The sequence below is a fragment of the Maniola jurtina genome, chromosome 14 (assembly GCF_905333055.1).
Source record: "Maniola jurtina chromosome 14, ilManJurt1.1, whole genome shotgun sequence".
Lineage (NCBI taxonomy): Eukaryota > Metazoa > Arthropoda > Insecta > Lepidoptera > Nymphalidae > Maniola > Maniola jurtina.
In genome coordinates, this window is record NC_060042.1 from 13,804,158 (window position 1) to 13,827,818 (window position 23,661).

A 23,661-nucleotide genomic window follows, 5' to 3' on the forward strand; every position below is an offset into this window, starting at 1 on the left:
ATTTTCTTGGCTAAGAACACCCTCGATCAAGCCACCTTTCAAACAAAAAAAATACTAAATTAAAATCGGTTCATTAGTTTAGGAGTTACAGACAGATACACAGATACACAGATACACACGTCAAACTTATAACACCCCTCTTTTTTGGTCGGGGTTTAAAATAAGGAACTGACTCAAGCAATGTAATAAATAATAATAATAATTCTAACTATGCTAATGATTAAAAGTTTTTTTAAATATAATTCGGACGTTTCCTTGGCCCTTTACATACAAATCTAAACTCATTACTCCTAAGTAATTTAATTTAATTTAATTTAATTCGCTAGGAGTTAATTACATTAACTCCTAGCAAAACGGCCTAAGGCTGTGCTGAGTCCAAAGTTCGTGATTTTGATCAGAATGACGCGATATGGTACAAGACGTGTTTCAACAACTTTCAGCCAGTTTTGTGCTTTTCCTATAAAATTTAATTTTAGCAGTTACAATTTTTTTCGCCAGCCCCTCAAGTATTATCCAAACCATTAGCTACTATTTATTTAATTGTTAGTAACAAAATTGTATGTCTAAATAAGAGTCTACGGTTGAACTCCATAGAGCGCACTTTGCCTTTGCTTAGACTTAAGTTTCAGTTAAAACGAGACAGATTTATGCCAGCGGTGTAACGCTGTCTCGTTTTCTCAGTGTCTTAAGTCTGAGCAAAGTCAAAATGCCCTCTATAGATCTCAGCCTTAGTTTGATAAACCTGCTATCCTGCTACTCACCACTTGAACTTCTACATTTAACAAGTGTAAATTAATCTATAACACCCCCGACAAGTGAAGGTTACAGTAACTAGAAAAGAGCTGATAACTTTCAAACGGCTCAACCAATTTTCTTGGATTATAGCTAAGAACACTCTCGATTAAGCCACCTTTCAAACAAAAAAAACTTAATTAAAATCGGTTCATTAGTTTAAGAGCTACGATGCCACAGACAGATACACAGATACACATGTCAAACTTATAACACCCCTCTTTTTGGGTCGGGGGTTAAAAACAAAATAACACAATTTCTACAATTGCGTCACCCGTATTTCGTACAAAACTGAAACCTGAGATTGCTATTGAGACTTAGTTCCCAGAATTAGTGCCTCATACTTGCTGTATACCTAGTGTTTTAGATTACACGAGCCGTTGCCAACACAAAGTCGCCGCTAATGCAAAGACGAAAGTTTTCAATGCAAAACTGCAGCATTACCTATTTTTAGAACGACTGGTTTTCCGTGTGAAGCGTAGGTACGTACCTACGTATTGTTCTTCTACGTAGAAAATTACGTGATCTATGGACCAAGGTTGGTTCTACACACAACCGATATACTTATCAGAGATATCGGCACAAAGTCGCTGCGCATGCAAAAAGCCGCTATGCATTTTTTTAGGAATTTTCGTTTTTGATGTCATTTTGCCTGCCATTGACACTTATATGTGTTTTCAGTTCCCCTAATCTCCCAGTGCCCCTAATCGCGCATAAGTGCCAATACATTTTTGAGCTCAGTGCCTGTGGCGCAAATAATAAATGTGTCTATTGTGTAATTTGCTTCAGACCTTGTTTTTATTGAGCCCATTATTTACTGTTAAAAGGCGTGTGTGTACATATAGAAACTCGTTCTTTATCATGTGTGCTAGTTCAAGAGATAATCTTTTTGGCTATGTGATTTTGTTTTAAAAGTGAAACATATTTTTTTCAAAAAATTTAAGTTTGAAAGTGTGATTTTCCACATAGCGGAATTTTCATGCGCAGCGACGATAAGTTAGTTAAAGTGCCATACTATCATAATATCCTTACTAATATAGGAAAATAAGTTCTAATATTGTCGTATAGGCTTTTTGACACGATTCCGAAAGAGTTCTTTGATTTGCCATTGCATTTTAAACAATTGACAACACTCAATTTAAAAACTCGTCAATTGATACACAATTGACGAGTTTTTAAATAACAAGATTACACGGAAGCTGTCGACTTTGCATTCAAAAACCCACAAGTAAGTAGCAGTGTAATAGTTATATGTATTACATATTAAGAACATTTTTTAGTGTAAATTAAAAATTTATAACGCCCCCGACAAGTGAAGGTTACATTAACTAGAAAAAAGCTGATAACTTTCAAACGGCTAAACGGCTTAAAAAGAGCAATCGCTGAGTGTCTTGCCGGCTCTTGTCAGTAGAATCTTCCTTCCGAACCGGCGGTAGAGTCTTGGCATATAAGTATTATAAGTGGCACATGCTGTCCTACATGAAACAAATAAATTCATTTCATTTCATTTCTAGCCCATCTAGCGTCCGGGTATAATATGGCACCCTCTAGGACTTACCTACCATCATTACCAAGTCTTTATTTGTTCAGTCTTCATAATTTACTTTAAATGGTAATTAAGGGTTAATAAAAGAGTATAATCTGTAATTATTATTAATTTATTATAATAATAAAATGTGATAAATTCGGTGAAATAAAATATTCGTCTAACGTGGAATGGTGTAAGTAGAAATATCACGTTTTAGAGAAAATGTCAAAGTCAAAAAATATGATATTTGAAATTATTATTCGCTATTATTAGGATTAACAACTAGGAAAACTTTAAGATCATTTGATAAGTTAATTATTTATAATAAGCTTTTAGTAAACCTTTATTCATATTAATATTAAATCCGATATTAATCGTCAAAAGCAGCAGTGAAACATTTTCTCTCAAACGTGTGTAAAAATATTTGCAATATCACAAAAAGTCATGTTATTTTACAGAAATAATTTACATTATTTAATATTGTAACCATTTTATTTAAAAAATTATATTAACTTTATAATAATAATTAATAAGAATAATTCTAATTTAAATAATATGAGGTTTATGCGAGGGCCTTAGTACCTTAGAAAACGAAAATGTAAGAGGAAGAGTAGAAAGAGTGATCAAATAATTATTATTATTGATCTTGCAACACAGTTTAAAAAGTATTAAAGATTTTGGGATTCTAGTGACGTGAAAACGGAATCTACCAGAATATAATATACATTATTTTCCTTTTCGTATATATCTGTATTATACACCAGTCACCACTAATTTTTAATTACCATATTATATAGTATATAAGATTTTCTAAATAATTTAGACCCGCACTAAAGTACTTATTTGAAGAAATTGTAGAGGAATCTTTAAAAGATCTAAATCGGAGATAAGACGAAGTCCCTAGTCTAATAGATTCAGTTTTCATCTCACTAAAGCTTCATTTACGCCAGAGCGACGTTGCGGCATGCCACAGAGTCGTATGGTAAAATACGAGTACTTGTGGGTCAATACTATTTCAGTACGATGTGGTCTGTGTAAAATAGATTGCTGGTTGTTGTGTATGTAGGTATTTGTAGCATGCCGCATTGTCGCATGTCATTGCTCCGGCGTAAAACAGCCTTAATCGCTCTAATTGTTGTCACCTGAGGAGGAATAGGATAGAGATAGACAGACAGATGATGAATATGAGTTCTTAAAACAGAAGTTTCAAAAATTGCTAAATTACGGCAGAAAGTATTAAAAATTATATATAATTCTTAGATATATTACGGAAAAATATATCCAATATTTGATTTCAATGAATTACTAGTGATGAGAAGATGAAATATGAAAAAAAAGAATAGAGAAGAAAAGATGTAGAGAGATCTAAAGATCTGAATTTGCTAACAAAGTTAAATAAATATTTAAGTAAGCATAAGAATGGACACATGGATAGAGAAAGAGAAAAAGATATCCCAAAGGGCAAGGCACCAGTAAGTGCTATTGTTTTGTTAATTTAGTAAATTTTATTAAAGATTATTTAGTTATAAAAAGGCCTAACTATTGTTGAACTAGATCTTATGTTTAAAATATCTTGTATAAAGTTTCTCATTTTGACTGAGCAGAATATGTCCAAAAAAGGTTGTTCTCAGAAATAAAAAAATCTTTTTACTGTGAAATCAATTATGTAAATATTTCAATATGCGTAAACAATAATTACGCATATTTGCTGTAGATTGCAGCTTTATTTTTTAGGCAAACGGCTGAAATCGGTACAGTAAAAAGAGAACACGGATGAGGCTACAAATCACTGTGTTTTGTTTTAATTCAGTATATAATTTTCAACCATATACTAAAATAAAGCTGACCTTAAGTAATAAAAACTCAGGTTGTTTACCTAATTTTATCAAAAAAGGTTGCTACGCTTCCACTCTTCAGGTCTGCCTTTTTCCTTTAAATATAACATCTAGTTCGACCTTTTATCTAGGTACTTTTGTCACTTGATATATTATTCAATTAAAAGTATAAAAATCAGTAATAAATGTTATAAATTAAAGGATAAAAAATTTAAAAATGTATTATCATTAACCGTAATAATTATTAAATTAAGTGTCAGAATTGATTATCATTTAATAATTCAAGTACAAGTATAATTAATTCACTTTATGTGATGATTAAATATCGAGGTTATTGGTAAATAAAAAATGATTTTTCATTATCTACTTATTTAACCAAATACCCGTTTTGGTAGAACAGACATTAAACGATTCAATCATCACATAGAAATATAATTATGGAATGTCTACGCTTCGCTTACGTCAGAGCAATATAGTGCGACATTGCGGAATGCTACAGGTCAACTGAACGTTAGAATAATTTAAAATGTAGCAAGTTTATCGTAGCATAATATTTAATTTTATTCATTCTCTAGCACGATGTTTTCTCAGCATATAGATTGCTGTATGCTGCTAAGGCGGCCAAATTAATGCTAGCTATTTGTAGCATGCCATATTGTCACATGCTGTTGCTCCGGCGTAAAACAGCCTTTTGCTAATTTGTGTAGATTTCGCCCAACACTTAGTTAATAATGGTAGAGCTTAAACTCTTAAATAAATAAGCATCTCATGCAAACTTTGTAATGCTAAATATCGGGTGATATTTTAGAAATCACTGTGTAATGTATATTATTATTTATTATACTGTATTTAAAAAAAAAAAAATTAAAATTATTTTTGTGCCACTAAAGTAAACGAATTAATTGTATTTTTTCCTGGAATATTTAGCCAGATTAGAACGTTGATTTTATTTTTATTTCGATAAGCATGCAATATGCTATGATATATCCTTATAACATCTTGTATAATAAATGGTTTAGTAAAATAAGTCACTAATACTTTGTCACAAAAAATATTAAAATAATATTAGCAAAATGTCCAAAATTAAAATACATACAATTTAAACTTTACCGAGAGGAACTTTTGAACTTTTTCATTAATCGAGTAATATGTGTTTTCTAACAATATGGTTTTAGGGGCGAAACCCACACAATACAGCAAATACCGTCAAATATATCAAAGTGGTGCGCACGACACGCATAGAATTGTTTAAAAAGGCGCAAAAGCGTTTATAAAAACTCTTCACGACATCGAAATTGCATAAAAAATTCACAACTAACACCTTTGAGCGACACGACACCAAAACTGTTAATTAAAAACACAACGTTAAAACAAAATCACTATAATTTGTTTATTCATATAATAGTACGATATATAAATTCATTTTTTGTGCTAAATGTCACAGACTAAGCGAAAAAGGTAGACAGAGGCTTCGCGAACAGTGTTTTTTGAAAAGAAATCGGTCATGTCACGCATTATAATATCGTTGCATTGCAAACGTGGTATTGTGGTTAATTCTGTTGTACAAAGACCGACAAAGCTAGGTTTGCACCCACCAGTGTTAGCGACTATGGAGAGGTGCAAACCTCTAGCTTTATCGCTGACCATACAGTTTCTGTATGCTATTGCTATTGTCTAAATGTATTGCTATTGCTTTCACAATGTTTTCTGCGGAATAGGATAGCACTAGATTTAGATTTGTCAATTTAGTTTAGTTTAGAGTTGTGTACAAAAGAATTAACCACATTGGCGTCAATGATGGCCTTTTTGTATGAATGGCCAACTTCGTATATTGCCAAATCATTGACAAATTAACGCACTTACATCGATATCTCGTCTGCTAAATTGATAACTAGCAAGGTCTCAATATATTTTTAAAAACAATTGGAGTTAGATCTAAGCTGTCAATTTAAGTAAATATTGTAATATACTTACAACCTGCAGACAGATTACTACCAATTATACATATGAATCATCACTTTCTTATACAAACTTTTCTTTTTCAATGGTCAATCATAGAAACTATTCTAAAATAGTTTCACTAATTGGCAGCCTTTGTTCCGTCTATCTTTTTCATTTAATCTGTTTAAAATGTATCGTGTGCGATTAGAAATGTCCTTATAATCTAGTAGCGAAAGCCTGTATTTACGTATTGCTGTGAATAGAATTATAACTGTTCAATTTTACTTTATCTGTACTGACTGTGATAAAAAATTATTATAATCGTGTGGCAGTAGATTTTTAACTGACGTTTAGATGATTAAACAATTTTATAGGTCCTGTTACAAAAACTTTAGGCGCAGTTTAAACTGACGTTAAACTTGTGCGTTGAATGTAGGGATGCTACCTGCCACTTTTTGATTTACGGGTTACTAGCATCAAAAATATGGGTTTTAGATGTTTTTACAGGAGACAGTGTTTTACACAGTTTTTTGTGTGTTTAAAATATTTATTGTTCGAAGAAACAGCTTTTTAAAAGCTCTTTTTGTGACACAAATGTGTGTTAACGTCTATTTAAATTGCGCTTATAGTTATTGATAAGGCCCTAATTATGTGGCTTTACCTACGTAATAAAAAGTTTAGACATTCTTTTTGGTTTACGTTTCAAAAGTACAGATGACTAGTTTAGAAATGAAGGCATTTTTATGACGGAGAGATGGTGGAAAATTTGAAAGAGGTGCTTGTTAAATGAGCATGTTATAAATATCTAGTAATATATTGTTAGTTACTGGTGTTTCAAATCGTTTGCTACTATTAAATATATAAAAAAAAGAAGAAAAAGTCTGTTATCATTTATCTATTTGTCTGTCTATTACCTTTTCACGGCTCTACCGCTGAACTGATTTTAATGAAAGTCACAGAGACTAACTTGCATCTTAGAGACGGATACCTATAGGATAAATTTCATCGTGGAAAATCAAAAAGCTGTCATGGATTAAAGGCTCCAAATCTACGCGGATGAATATTACCAGCCCTTTGGTCACGGGATAAATTTCTTTAAAAAAAAGGATCTAGCGTAATATGTGAATATTAAGCAATAGTAATATTGAAGTAATTTGAAAAGAAATAGTTAAATGAATAAATATAAAAACGAAGCATCTCCTCAAAAATTTCCACCGGCTCTCGAAGCAATATTGTAAAATGATCAATTATAGAAAAAACGCGTGATAAGTATATTTACACGTGATGCAGGCGAATACGAGTTTAAATTCTTAAATGTACTATCAAAAATACCTAAATATAAAAGTATAGGCACGAGAAATTTCGTAATTAATTATGTGCATCAACTATTTCACGCTATTACTTATTAAATTTTAATACAGAAAGTGCATTTTATTTACGTTACTATAATACATTAAAAGGGGTCTCTCCATCACTCGCTCCATACAATCAACGTTTTTTGGCTCTCATTTGCATATTAAGTAACCAATTAAAATCAATAAAATTTTGTAGATACGTCCTACAAACTAGTGTGTAATGTGGCTATGTGTATAGTTTTCCAGATTTCCGTAAAAATATTCAGTTTCAAAGTTACAAGGTCTCAAGAATTTACATACAAATCTTTAAACCCTATAAAACTAGTTACTTTTACGAAAATCTGGCAGACCACAGAAATGGATATTAGTTTCTTTAACGTGTCTATAAAATCTTATCGAGTTTGTTGGTTGGTATTCAAATGAGAACCAAATTACGTTTGTATGGAGCAAGTGATGGAGAGTCCCCTGATAAAGGCGCGGTAATTCAGAAGTAAACAGTCAGCCTCAGATTTATATATTACTTCCAAATAACCAAAAATACGTTTGAAAGGGTCTTAACTGACTGACTTACATTACAAAGTACAGTTCAAATTGCTGGTCTAGAAACTTGAGATTTTACTCTTGCTAACTTGAGGTTCTCTATACAATGTAGACCGTCACCGCTTTGGTAGATACTGGGCCTTAGCCTGAGATCTATAGAGCGCACTTTGATTTTGCTCAGACTTGAGACACTGTTAAAACGAGACGTTATACCGCTGGCATGAATCGCTCTCCTTCTAACTAAAACTTAAGTTTGAGCAAAGTCTAAATTATCTACAGATCTCAGATGTAGGGTTAAGGGGTGGTTAAGGGCCAGAAGTATAAAATTTTATTAACTTGAAAATTATTTTGAAAAATTTGCTAATACAAAGTAGGCGTAAATTTTGACACCACACTAACTATCATAAGAAGTACTCTTCGACATATTATCTTATACCCACGATATATTTTACAAGCAAGGACTTACTAGACATACAGGCGACAATTATTATACTTATACAAATTTTTAAAAAGAAAATATTAGAAAAACAAGGAACTGTTTCAAACATCCACACATTCATAAGTATTTAATTTTGAAAAATAGTGCAAAGTTTCCGAACAATTCCTAATCTTCTAATATGTTTCTTACTGTATATTTTCTAATAGTATTTATAGTATTTTTGACACAAATACAAAAGAAGATTCCTGATGAATTGATTGATAACTATCAACTGAATTGTGCAGTGTTGGACACAAAATAATCTTACAATTGGAAAGTCCAAATAACTAGTGCCACTTTTTTACAATTTAGTTTGTACACTAAAATATGAACAAAACATATTATGATTATTGAAAAGAGAGATTAGTTACAATATTTTGAAGCCTTGCAAAGCTAAGCTCATAGTTATGATTTTTTAATCACCAAATAATCTTTAACCAACGAATAAAATTGTTATTTTGACAGATTTCCAACACAAAAATTGTTAAAATATTAAAAGTTTAGATTAACCCTGGTAACGGTCCGCTATTTTTCGAAGCATACTTGAAGGTGGCCTCGTAGACCTCGTAGGTGGACTCGTGGTGTGGTGTCACTACGCATATATTATGTCACGCACACAAGCGTATGAATTTATCTTTACTTTTTAAACTACAATTGTATGAGCTTGCCGACTTGGAGATCATAATATTTTTGTTCTAGATAAACATTATTTGGCAATTGAAAAATAATATCAATAGTTACATTTACCTTTCTCAAATTATTACTTCACATCATCCGTTTTTAATTTATTTTATACAATGAAAAATAGTTAATATATGTTAAATATTAAAATAATAAGGTTTTTCGAGTTTTAATACTGTGCGATATAAACTAAAACTAAACTATAATAAATACCCTTAAAAATGCCTTAAAATTAGTTTTTTTTCACAGCCGTAAACCAAATAATACATGGAATAAAATTATGTAAAGAAATTATTTTTGAGATCTTTGAACTAAATTAAGCCTTATAAAATAGTTTGGTTCATGACAATTTGTCAAAAAATATTTTACAAATAGATCATACAAATTCAAAGTCTTTTTCTTTAATAGTAACGCCGGTGTGGTTGACAAATAAAAGAATTTTGGCACACCTATTTTAAATCAAAATAGTAGTACTACATAATATTATGAATAGCTTATGAAATACCGGAGCCTCAAGCGATTCAAAAGTAAAATGAAAACTCACTCACTAGATGGCTACTCACTCCAGTGGCAAGTTTGGTGTTTTTAAAATCGTAGCTTTGAGGCACACGAGTCGTAGCTTTAGGTCTATAGAGCGCATTTTGACATTGCTCAGATTTAAGACACTGTTAAAACGAGACGGCGTTATATCACTGGCATAAATCTGTCTCGTTTTAATTACTGGAACTTAAGTCTGAGCAAAGTCAAAGTGCGCTCTATACATATAGATCTCAACCTAGTTTCATTATCATCATTACGTGTTTACTTGCAACTGATAATACTATAGAAACAAAGCTAATACCAAAATGATTACCACGCTAATATTACCAAGATTAATAATAGAATATAATAATTATTACCAATATATTAGTATGATACCAAGATTTAGGAGTGTAATAAGATTTCAGTAACAGCAACAATCAATCAGTCTGAGCCAATAAACACGATTCATTAATAAGATACACAGGATCGGGCACGTTTATACTGTAATCGATATTTTATACCAACAACACAATACAAACGCCTAAAGACCGAGAGCCGGTGAACGATTCGTTCAACGTGCTTATACTTCTATTTTTAATTGAATTTAAAAACAATTTTGAATGTGTAAATTGTTAAGATGTTAGTCCTAGTGCCTGACAGAAAAAATGTATACATTCAGTCATTACCCGTCTAAATCGTATACTATAGCTTAGACGACAGCACATATACTAATTATGATATCCAAAGCTTAAAATAATATATTCAGTTATGTACACAATTATGCTGCACAATTGGTAGGCTAACATAAAAAGAGAGGCTTTATTCTCAAGTAATCTTTTACAAAACGCTTTTGAATGGGTCACACAATATTTCACAGTCAAAATACTGGAAAATATAGAAATAACTACGACTGGGATTTTAGTGGTTTACACGGAAAATGAATTCTCACCGTTCATTTGCGCTAATTTGGTAACACCAATATATGACTAAAAATGATAGAAGAATTATATAGTTAATTTGTTATTTTTTGTTTCTATTCCGTTGTGTATCTCCTAAGTAATTATATTAAATGTAATTGACCTGCAGCCGTACGAATTAACGAATTTTTAAAATAAATAAACAACTTTTTCAAGACTTATTAATTCGGTTTAGAGATGAACAAATAATTCACCAGCTCTTAGTCTATCTATGTAATAGAAAATACAAACAGTTGTTTTGGAACAACAGAATAAAGTTAAACACGCGATAAAGTGCCTTGTTTTGATTCTAAATCATTAACGACTTAACCATGTTGGCCCAACATTTTGGCGAATACATTGGGTCAAAATGTAAAAGGCCTTTTACCGATTAATTTGCCATATTGGCCACCAATGCAATGAACGTGCATCTGTTCCTGTTTGGCTACACATTGGCCCAACACTCTGGCCTAAATTTTACAAGCAGTGATTTGGTCAAATAGAAGTTTTCATCCTTGTAATCCACCCCTCGCTTTGTTGTTTTGCGTTTAGGGAAACTACAGCAAGTTTCTATTCGACCAAATTAAACAGGACATACTGCTAAACCCTATCTTGACTTGGTCCTTCAGTGAAATATGAAAGATGCGTTTAAAATCAAAAATTCGTCCATTACTCCCTATTTTCATTAACCCTTGTGCGTTGTACCCTTTTTTCTTGCATTTTACAAAAAGAAAAAACCTTTGTGCTGAAAAGAATTAGCATACACCAAGCCGCATCTGCAACCTATGAAAAGCAGCTAAGAGAACGGTTTTTTAATTATTTCACAAACTATTTATTTATTTTTGTTATTCAAAATGATAACATCTTACTCACAAAGCTTCAAAGCTCGTCCTTTTGTAGTGGTTGCGTTTATACCTCGTTTAACTTAAAAAATATTAAAGCCTGAAACACAACATCGCGCGATGGGAACTATACGACAAGTCGTCATACGGAACGCGCGCGTAAGCGTGTCATCTGTAATGCAAGAAACTGTATGAATCACATCGAACCGCAGCACAAACGTGTGGTTTCCAGTACGATCATCTTTATACAGTATGCTTAGTATAAAATTTTACATTCACCAACGTTAATAGAATTCAAAAATCAAAATATTTTAGCGTTAAAGTGAAATTAATCTTAACTACCTTGTTTTAAATCTCTAGTTCGTCCCATACATCTCCTCAGCGGAAACTCTATCAAGTTAAAATCGGTATTCGGCAGTACTGAATTTTTGAGTTTAAATCAAGGTTATTTAAGTCCTTTTTACTTTCATATCCTATCAACGTTGATGAGGTTTTGTTTAATGTTATACTAAACCTATAGCTGAATATTACATCTTCTAAGAGCCATGTTGGACATGTTGCCATCGCGCGTTTTGTGTATCAAGCATTAAACTTGTGCAAAACTCACAGCAGCACTAGGCAATATGAAAGCTTCCTACAAAGATACATTAATAAAGTCACACAGTGTCCATTATATTTTAGTCTTTACAAATCGTTCAACGCATCGCGATTCTCTCTTAGTTTTGACATTTCATTGATGCCAAATATCCTGTTTCTCGGGTCTCGACGGAGAATGCGTTCAAATATCTAAAGCTCAAAGATAATTTTCGAAACTAACAGAATCCATATTTTTGATGAAAAGTAGTAGGAATTTTAATTTTCCAAATAAAAGTGGGTTAGCCCAAAAATAAGAAGTGCATATAGTGAAGACTTATAAGCACAAATCAGGAAATAATTATTATCTGTGCTTGTAAGAATCAGTTGAGAGTTGAGACAAGTTGGATTAAATATAATCATAGGCTGAGATCTAAAGAGCGTAATTTGATTTTGCTCAGAAAAGAGTTAAAACGAGACCATAATCTGTCTCGTTTAACATAAATCCGATTCATTTTAGCTCCTAGTATAGACTGAGCAAATTCAAAGTACACGCTTTGTAGATTTTACTTCTAGGTTTCTTCAAATTAAACTAATTGTTTCAAAATTAATTTCAGTTATACTTATACCACTTTTCATCGATATAATATCGATAAAAAATTCTGTATTTCAACGGGAAATAACGTGGTTACCGATAAAATCAAAGACAAGTCCATAGAGAAGCAAGATGTACGGTATCAATGAGTTGTCAAACTAGGACGTTCATATCTTGGACATGATCATGTAGCGGCCGTCGGACAGGAGCTCCTTCGTGTCAGACGGCGACCCGGGGCTCAGGCTCAGGCTCGGCGCGACGGAGGGAGTGGAGTAAGTGTCCTTGTTGAACTTGCCCAGTCTCCTCTCACTCTCAGATGCTATCGACATCTCTTCCTCCACTATTTGTTCGAGAGGAGTTTCTCTCAGCGCATCACCGTTCAACGCAAGCGCGTTAACAAACCCGTGAATTCTTTCAGGAGACGGTTCCCTGTAGGTTTCAGTGACAGGCTCAGGTAATACTTCAGTGGCCCGTGCTCTGCGAGCGCCTTTCGTCCTCATCCCACCTGTTTCTGCATCTCTTTCCAACCTATGTCCCGAGCGAGACCGTGTCAGCTGGCGTTGGACATAATCTTCTAAAGCGTCTTCTTCACTTTTGGTTAAGTATTTGTGTAATGCGATCAGGAAAATCCCGACGCCTAACGCGAATAGTCCGGAGCAAACGAGTTCGTTGAACCAGCTGAAGGAGCCGATGGTGCTCCACGACGTGACGTCATCGGGTAGCCAGCCCGATGCGACTAAGAAGACGCCGAGGACGAGGAACACGACTCCGAGGTGGAGCATGCCGACGGAGGAGACGACCTCATTCTCGGGAGCGTGTGGGTTCTTGTAGCGCCGGTGCTCGAGGCTGCCGGTGGAGCAGTGCGGGGAGGTGACGCCGGACTCGGTGGACTGGATGGAGTAGCGGCGCTCGCGCGCTCGCTGCTGCTCGGCGCGGCGCTTGCGCTCGCGGCGGATGGCGAGCGCGGAGTGCAGGCCGACCGCGTGCATCCTGCAAGCACGGGCACGGGTTAGCGCGTGGAGCATTCGGCCGCAGGCGCGGGTTGCCGCTCGCCTCGAGTGTGCCGACCCGTGCCCGTGCCGTGCCGCTACTTATATCTAACAGCCTTTGTACACATTGGCCCAAACCGCTTGGCGAAAGGGTACAGGGCCAATTGCCGTAGGTATTTACCGCCTGCGGCCAGCGCTGACTGGCTAGCTGACTTTTATAGAATTAGAAAGTATAAAAATCAAACGAGTAATTCGCTGTCACTCGCCAAACGCATTGGGCCTTTGTGTACTGGAAGCCTTTACACAATTTAATTTCCTGAGTTTCTCCGTTGTCCAAAAATATAAAATAAAATATATAACTATAATTTATGGGTAAAAATGTTTATATAAATAAACTAGTAACACTTTGCATAAAGCAAATTTTGTGTAAATTTATCGCGATTTTTATTAGTTTCAAATAATATCGGCGAAACGACAAAAAGAAATCAAGGCTTTTTGAGGGCAAAATCTAGCCAAAATAGTGACTTTAAGAACAGCGCGTAATAGCTCGATTGTGTCGTATGGAAGCGCAACCATATTATCTGTGCAGGTAAAACACCGAAACGAATATTTCGGCGCAGAATTCTGTTCGGAATTTTTTGCTAGACTTCTCCCTGGTAATTTTCCACTTTGAAAATAATTATTATTTTAATTTCTCCGACACTCCAAAGTTTTCTCTCAAATTCAAATTATGTGTTGTCTTTGTTGGGGTAAATAAACTTTGGAAATTATTGGATTACTTCCAAATCTACCAGGGCACCAGAGATTCAAGTGAGTTGGCTGTTAAATTATTCATCCGACCTCTCCTCCTGACAAGAAAAAGGGGAAAGTGTGTCCTCATTAAATAGGAAAATTATTACTAAACCAAAAAGGTCGTAACAAGGTCGTAACCTGAAAAATGAATAGCGAATGACAACCCTTCGACATGTTTACCCCATAGAATAAGGAAGTACCTTTCTTACGTTTACCCACCATAGGTAAAGAAAAAAACGAGCAAGTGCGAGTTCTATTCACGTGGAGAGGGTTCCGTACGATGAATATTTAAGTTTGTATGCGCAACATTGCCAGAAGACCATAAACTTATTATAGGTTTTCATGTAATCTGTAAGTAAATAATTATTGTCTGTATTTTTTCATAGTAGTTATTAGTTAGGCTTAGTTTTGGAGAAAGAAAGAGAGGCATTGAAGAGATACAGCGAATTAAGTTTATCATAATTTGTACAATGTACATTGATGATATCTGTCTTTCAGAGATACTTTGGTATCTAAAGATAAACATAGAATATTTTTATGCAGAAAAATCCAAAAATTTCATTTTTGGATTTAAAACCGTAAACCGGGACATTTAAAACCGTAAATCAGTAAAAATGACGGGTAATATAAAATTCAACGATGTAATGCGTATGTACAAAGTTTTGCAAAGCGCAACTTTTTAAGTGGAAAAAAATGAAGGGTTCTCAACGCTCATTAATCTGAACAGCCCTTAAGTGGTGCTCGATTAACGAGATACGATCAGAGATTTTACTTGATTACCGTGATTACCGAGTTCTGGGGCAAGTACTACGCAACTTGTTGCTTTTTAGGGTTCCGTATTAAAACAACTCTTATAACCCGTATACCCATCCAGTCTGTTTGTCTGTCTGCCTGTCTGGATTCGTCAGCGTGCTCAAGCCATTTTATAGCACTTTTTATAGGCCTCCATCCACTAGGTGGACATGATATCAAACGAATCGCAGGGAGCCGCTGTATTTAGGCGGTGGAAGTCCCTACAAGAGACCTGTCTTTAGCAGATGGATGTCTATCGGTTGATGATGATGATGACGATAATTTTAATGAGAGACGAAGGCAACTACAAAATTGAACTTTAGCTTAAAAGTTGAACTTGTTACTTCTACACAGTAGACTTTACTAGAATTTTGAAAAATAAAATTGGTGGTTTCTTTTGATCATGAAAAGTTAAATTTTTATTGATAAGAAGCAATGGATTATATTCTCATGAGCACCTTAGTGACATTATTCTTATTACCTAAATAATTTAAATCGCTACCAATCTACCATAATCTTCAAGGGTATCACAGTCGGTATCATTCTAAATAATCCAGATTAAACGGCTGCGCTACTATAAATATGTTTGAGGAAATCGTAAGTTGCCTTTTGCGGTAGCTGAGTCAGGCAGCGGCCAAACTTGGCTGGATGCCAAGCTTTGGGGACTTGTTGAGCACGTTTGACACCTGGTGGCACGTCTGCTGGGTTATACGACCATTCATATATCGACCTTCACCATTTTGCCACCGAACCGCAAGACGTCGGACGAATTTCCATCCTTATCTCGTCGACATTCCATCTACACGCACGAAAGGTTTTGCGTCATCATTCCTCATACGCTTGGCTAAGGTTTGGAATACTCTTAACATTAAAAAGAAAACAGATACTCTAAAAATGAATAACTCAAAATTCAAAAAACCCCGAACACAAAACCTCTATAAGAAAACTAGAAAAGAGCTGATAACTTTCAAACAGCTGAACAGATTTTCTTCAATTATAGCTAAGAATACTCTCGATCAAGCCAACTTTCAAACGAAAAAAATAAAATTAAAATCGGTTCATTCGTTTAGGAGCTACCATGCCACAGACAGATACATACGTCAAACTTATAACACCCCTCTTTTTAGGTCAGGGGTTAAAAATCGACGACACTATGCTCAAGACTGGCAATATATTTCACTGTAATTTAAATTCCACTAAAATTCAGGAAATGTAAATATATAGGACTAAGTAAATGTCACTATTTTAAAATATAACTTCCCGGAGTAGCAAAATGCCAATAGAAATCTTACGGAACTTTGTGCGGAGCGTATCGATTTTCTATTTATACTTACAACAAGTTTCCCGTCCGGAAACGGAAACTTTTAAAGACCTACATTCCGGTTAAATTCGTAGCTTGCATTCTACTAGTATCGTGAGAATCGAGATGCAATAACCGACATGAAAATATTTAACGCAAGGTGTAATCTATTTCTTTATCTTCAGTAAACCAAATAACCTTCATAATTTTGTCCAGTCTATGTGTACGTCTGTTTGTATGTCACAGCCATTTTGAAAATATGTTATGGTGTCAGATTGACATATTGTAGAACTGCGTCGTTGTCCTTATTCAGCTGAGGATTATGAGGTCCTTGGTTCGAATCTTAGATCAAGCCAAAAAAGGGTCTATCTATTAGTTTCAAATAAAACTTTCAAAAGTCGTTTTTTTCGCTTTCGATCTACGTAATCCACACGCTATGTATGGAGATAACCTACATGCTCAATTTTAAGTTTCTAGATCCATCAATGTAGGCTATGCATTGCCTGTCACTCCTGTCAGTCAGTTAGTCAGTCACAGTACCTACTGTTTTAAAACATATACTTTGGTAAGTTTATACATATAGTTTTTCCGAAACAAAGGAAAATGAAAAATAACAAAGATTTTTGGGTTTGAATTCCAAAATTAAGATGCCATTTAGCATTTCACTTTTCGTCGTCCATCCAATTATCCTCAATCAACATATCAGGCCAGAGAATGAATCACATAAATCTGGACCAATGCTCTTATAATATTACCTTTATATGCCAGGAGCGTTCTTAAAGCGAGCTTGTTTAAGCTTCCAACTGGGTTATTTATTCTTAATATGAGTTATAAAAATCATGATGCTCTTCCTCGTTTCTAACCGACTTCAAAATAGCAAGTGGTTTTAAAATTGACTAATACTTATACTATTTTATTGAAGGTCACCTACTTCGACTTTGTTCACGTGGCTATAGGTTTTTGAAAATAACGTGGATAAAGAGATGCCTATGTCTTTGTACCAAAATTACAATGTTGATTTAGTTTTTGAAACGACCACTGGGAACGTGAATGAATAAAAAACTGAAAACGTCTTCATAAAAGCCATGACTGTCTAGTGGTTAAGATGTTCTCATAATGTTCTCAAAGATGTGTGAAGTTTGCCAAACTGCACTTGACCAGCGTGGCGGACTATGGCCTAAACCATTTTCTTTCTGAGAGGAAACTGGTGCTCAGTAGTGGGCCGGCGATGAGTTGATCATAAGAAGACATATTCAATCCTTCTTTTACACACACAAGAATAAAATATTGCAGATACTTCTACATGTCATCATTAATCAAACCCTGAGATTCCAAGTCGGCTGTGAATTAAACATAAATAAATGGAAAGTTACAGCTCGTTCACTTATCTCGAACGCATTGGAATGGCGCCATCTTGCATCATTTCCATGATTATGACGACCCCCTGGCGCAGTGGTAAGTGCCGTGGTCTTATTAGTGGGAGGTCCCGGGTTCGATTCCCGGCTAGGTTTGGAATTTTATAATTTCTAAATTTTTGGTCTAGTCTGGTGAAAAGCTTCGGCCGTGGCTACCACCCTACTGACAAAGCCGTGCAGCCAAGCGATTTAGCATTCATGTGCGATGTCGTGTAGAAACCAAAGGAGTTTAATAAAAACTGCCATACCCCTTCCAGGTTAGCCCGCTTCCATCCTAGATTGCATTATCACTTACCACCAGGTGAGATTGCAATCAAGCAAGATCAAGTCAAGATCAGACCAGCGAAAATTTAGAAATTAAAATTTTCATATTGATCCTACCGGAAAACCGAGCGTAGGACCTCCTACTTATAAGACCTCAGCGTAACCACTGCACCACGAAGGTCGTCGGGGATCGACAGCTAGTGGTGTATAATGGACAATGTAAACCAAATATAATACATAAGAAATTTAAACTCTAAAGTAGGTACACCGAGTAGAGCCCAATAATAGTTCTTAATATAGCAAGAAACGGGTTAGTGTTTTAGTGTATTATAACTGCAACCGTAACCCGCTGGATCCACTAGCGATGTTATTAAGACGCAAGTCCATGTGTTCCCATTCTCTAATGGTTTATGAGTTTATTGACTCGACGTAAACGGTTTGTTTAGCTAAGCCATGCTCTAAAGACATATTATTGTATGATAATTTGTAGCCAACATAAAACTGACTTTAATAAAAATGCTAATAAGATGCAAGTTCTTGATGCAATGAAATTTTGTTTACACAAAATAGAACAAACAGACCACTCCTGCAGTACTCTATGGTCACCCATAACATTAAAACATATTATCTAAAAATCTGTTAATAGCTGAAAACGACTTTAAAAATACATTTAACTAAGTACCTTTCAAAATTAGGATGCAGTTCCATGAAAACAAGATTGCGTGACTGTAAAACTTGTTTCGTGTAAAAGTGCACTCGCCTGAATTCTGTTAGTTTTCAAATTATAGGTACCCTATCTTCAGACATAAGGAGTCTCATACAAAAATCGGCCAAGTGCGTGTCGGACTCACAAACGAATAGTTCCGTACCATCGTACAAGAAATAACACCTTTTATTTATTTTTTAATATTCATGGGATTCATTTGAGAACATTATAGAGAACTCTCAGGCATGCAAGTTTTCCTTTACTGTTAAAACAAGTGCAAACACACAAGTTATTGGTCCCAGCCCGGGATCGAATCCGGACCGTCTGAATACGAGCCGATAATCTTAATCACTTGGAAATCCCTTTTATTGTATAAGTTCATATTATTTCAATAAACCGAATAATGTATATCTGTATCAGCAAATAAATAAAATTGAATTGAATTAATGAATAATAAACTAGAACGACCTTAATAAAATAGTACCTAAATATTAATTATTTAGGCGTTGGACGGATATTAAATATCAAACGCTCGGCGTTAGTAGGCGGTACTTAGTATAATAACGTTCTTATCGCGTAGATAATCCTATGTTATGGCATCAGAGAAGCCGAGCCTTCGTTTATCTTTGTTAGGCGTGCTACACACTGAGGCGGATCGGCACGAACAATTCGACATCATTTGTGGAACAATAAAGCCTAACCGAAGCAATAGACATAATATCCGGCTCAGTCACTCAGTGGGCGGTGGACAGAGCTATGGTTGGAGCTATGGCCGTAAGAGAACCAGGGTAACCGACATAGCTAAACGTGTTGCGCAGCTGAAGTGGCAATAAGCAGGGCACATAGTACGAAAACTCGATAGATGTTGGGGTCTCAAGGTGCCAAAATGCTTTCGTTTGGGTCATTCTATTACTAAACTACTCAAACAACGTGGATCGATCTTCAAAATCCGACCGGCATAACGTCAGTGAAGTGAAGTGTATAAGTCATTTTTGGCGCGTTTTAACATTTTTTTGGTAAGATGAAGATATTTTACCCGTGTTATCTAATCGGGATCATAATGTCTTTTATTTCATCAATAACTTCACTAGAATAGAATAGAAAAGAATAGATTTTTATTCAAATAAACTTTTACAAGTGCTTTTGAATCGTCAAATAATTTACCACTGGTTCGGAATGCCGTTCCTACCGAGAAGAACCAGCAAGAAACTCATTTCAAATCCTTTTCAAAATATTAAACATCAAAGGTTGCTAACGAATATTTTATACAGTTTTATTACTGTACATTTTTTGACATAAGCACTGTTAGAACTTCACTGACGATAAGTCGGCTTTTGATTTTCACCCTTTTCACCTAACTTTTACCACACGATGCTGTACATACATACCACTTTTTTACCGAACATAAATATCTGTATACATTTTTATCGCTGTGCCGGTTAATGCCGATCCGCTAAGTGTGTAGCCGGCCTAAGTGAATATCGCTCGTGTCAAATACAGGCTCTACCGGCCAACTTCACGACAGTTGGACAGTTCGCCCGTCGCTGTGGAGTTAGCGACTAACTTTGGACAAGTTTTTGTTGTCATTTTACTTTGTTGTTATAGAATTATCTGAAGTCTGTCTAATAAAAGCTGATAGTGAATTTTTAGAAACATGTAACACTGGAAAATGCCACTTATTCGTAAGGTTCCGTACACGAAGTGTGCCAACGGGACCCTATTAATAAGCCTCCGCTGTCCGTTCATCCGTCCATCTGTCTATCAGCGGGCTATATCTCGTGAACCTAAAGTAGAGAGAGAGTGAAATTTTCACAGAATTTATTGCCGCTAAAACAACAAATAATAAAATTTTGAAAAAGGGCTGCCATGCCAAAAAAAGTGTTATTTCTTGTATGCAACATAACCCATTGTGTGCAAGTCCGACTCCCAGTTGACCAATTTATTTTATAATTCCACACTTAAAATTCTGCTAGATTTAGGTAGTCAGGTAGTTAGATTTAGGAAGTTATTTGGCCCAATCTATCAATAGGTACAACAATTTTGAATGTGAAATCAACACTATTTTAATTTGGAGCAGGTGGTTACTATTCATCATACGAACTACATCATAAATTGATAATAACAAGCTACTATGGCATGTCAAAGGGCAGTTGAAATACTTCAATATCGATTAGAAATTAGAATGTTGCCCTTTACATTTTATAGCGTGTTTATTCTAGATTAATAGGTAGTTTGTAAAATTATTATATTTTTTTGTAAAGAGATGCGCCCTACCTTTTAGGCAGCCTCTACACATAGGCCAGCGCATTCGCCAACGCGCTTGCGATGCGCTTGCCAACGCGCTTGTGAATAATCCACACATTTGTAGGTCGTTCAGTATGGTTTGGTTCGGGCCAATGTGCGGACGGATTCAAAATGGATGTTGAGTCGCTAACAGCTGCAGCTGTATATTTATTCACAGCTTATAATTACTTTGTTAATGTGTACGTCAAGTTAGGTGTTAATTCGCTGCAAGAAGAAAACGTGCACTCCTGATCGCTGCACCGAGCAAACTAATCGTGCGACCAATGTGTGGATGGTGCGCCAAACTTGCGACAAGTGTCCTTTGATGTTGCCGACATCGCGCGGCAAGCTCGCAAGCGCGCCAGCCAACGTTCAAATACCTACCGCCAATGCGCCAACGCCCGTTCTACATATTGGGCCAGTGGCTGGGCCAGCGCGCTTGCCAACACGTTGGCCTATGTGTAGAGGTGGCATTACCCCAATGAATTGGGGCTATAAATACATAAATAACTCTTCCAATGTTTCGCCGTACTATAAAATCATAAAATGTTTGCGCGACATTTCAACCCGCGACTTATTTATTTATTTATTTATTTATGTACCGCCCACAGAGTTACACATTTAGATTAAATACATGTTGTTCCTTAAATTCTAGGGCTCTTATGCAACTCCACTTACGGGCAGTCACAGCATACATTAACATAAACATAAGTCGTACAGTAAAATATAAAATATAATATAATTGCTAACCTAAGGAATATGAAAAAATACCTAAGTTATAAATTTTAAAAGAATATAATAAGATGGAAATTAAATTAAAGTAAAGTAAAGTTAAACTAAGCTAAATTATCTAAATCATCTAAAATACAATATACTTACGGCTAGGGACTGACACTAATTATCGTTATCCTATTGAGGAATCGAATGATTTGAACAACTTGGCTTTAAATTTAGCCAGGTTATCGCAAAACAGATCCGTGGTAATGTCCTTGTCCAAAAATTCCTTATATGTACTACTAAACCTTGGTATTAACGAATGACGACCTAGATTGGTTCTACTGATTCGGTGAGTGAACAGAGGAATAGGATACCGCGGTATACGGGAGGGTACTTTGAAGGATATTTGGCTCAACAGTTCCGAGTTATCCATGGTTCCGTTTCTTCTCTTCTCTTGGCATTGGCCTTTTTACCAAAAAATCATCACGACTGTACCTAAGCTGTGAATGTTCTACCAAGGCATCATGAAAAGCAAGACGTTATCTCGACTTGAGAAATGGCACTTCAAGAACAGACAATCCATTTTCTTTTCAACTCGCGAACCTTTGTGTGTTAGTTATTATTTAGTTGGCCATTTTACTTTCCCTCTGTTGTGCTGCTCTCAACATTTTATTTACTGTCGAAAAGTAAGCAGCTTTTAAAATAGCTTTTATACTCGCATAATTTAACTTAGTTACAGCTTACACGTGCTGTTTTCCCGAAGGGTTTCTATTTTTTATAGACTAATTTATAAAAATGTGAATGTGTTTACGTATCCTACCTTTATAATAATAAATAACAAGTAATAATTACTTAAAAATCGCAATTTCGCACTAAATAAAACTTATTTCCAAACAAATTAAACCAGGCTTCGATTCCTGGCAGGGGCAGTTTGAGAATTTATAATTTCTCTGGTTTAGTCTGATGGGACGATACGGCCGTGGCTACTTACGATTCTAGCGGCAAAGCCGTGCCGCCAAGCTATTTAGCGTTCCGGTACGACTGCATCATCACTTACCACCAAGTAAGATCGCAGTCAAAGGATAACTTTTAATAAAAACAAATACATTTTGGCCACACACAAATATTCAAACATAGCTCCTAAAAGTTATAAGCAATACACGGACAACATATTTTGTGAGTAAGTATAGTTATAGAGCTTCAAGTACTAGGGTAACATAAAACGCCTGGAGTTATCTTAGACGGAGCACGTCAAGTGCAGACCCTGAAGTCTTACGACAGTCACTGTAGAAATTAGTGGGGAACGAGAAACTAACCAAGTCTGGTGCTTCACATTAACAAAGCCTGCTCGAGACAAGTTGAAGTGGAAAATATTACTACAAGTAGCAAGTAGGTTTCGCGTCGTTGTCAAGTGTCCCGGATTTATGACGTCCTCGTTTTTGTCCCGGATAATGTACTGTCCCTGAACTAATTACTCGTATATGTGAATTAACGTCCCACTTGATTTTCCTTGTAATATGAATAGGGGTCATATATTATGTAAGTTTTCAAAGAAAAAAACTGGTCAAGTGCGCATCAGAAATCAGAACACGCTTAAGGTAGGGTTTTATAGCCACGTTAGTTAATAAAAACTTTGGCGGTCATTATTTCTTAAACGGTTTTTTTTTTCAAAACTTGGCTAAGTTTCATAATGATTCATAAAATACCTATTTTTTTTAACAAGGCATCACTCGAGGTAGTAAGAATTTTTTTTCTCGACTCACGC

At 35.2% G+C, this 23,661-nt stretch overlaps 2 protein-coding genes across 2 annotated transcripts in view; both read right to left on the minus strand.

Annotated features, from left to right (window-relative positions):
• Positions 1-23,661, minus strand: part of LOC123871708 — a 72,826-nt gene that overhangs the window by 14,924 nt on the left and 34,241 nt on the right. The window lies entirely within an intron of this gene.
• LOC123871705 lies at positions 9,824-13,627 on the minus strand. The gene is given in 3 exon segments (XM_045915625.1): positions 9,824-13,498; positions 13,501-13,539; positions 13,541-13,627. Coding segments are annotated over 3 exon segments (819 nt in total). The 3' UTR covers positions 9,824-12,805.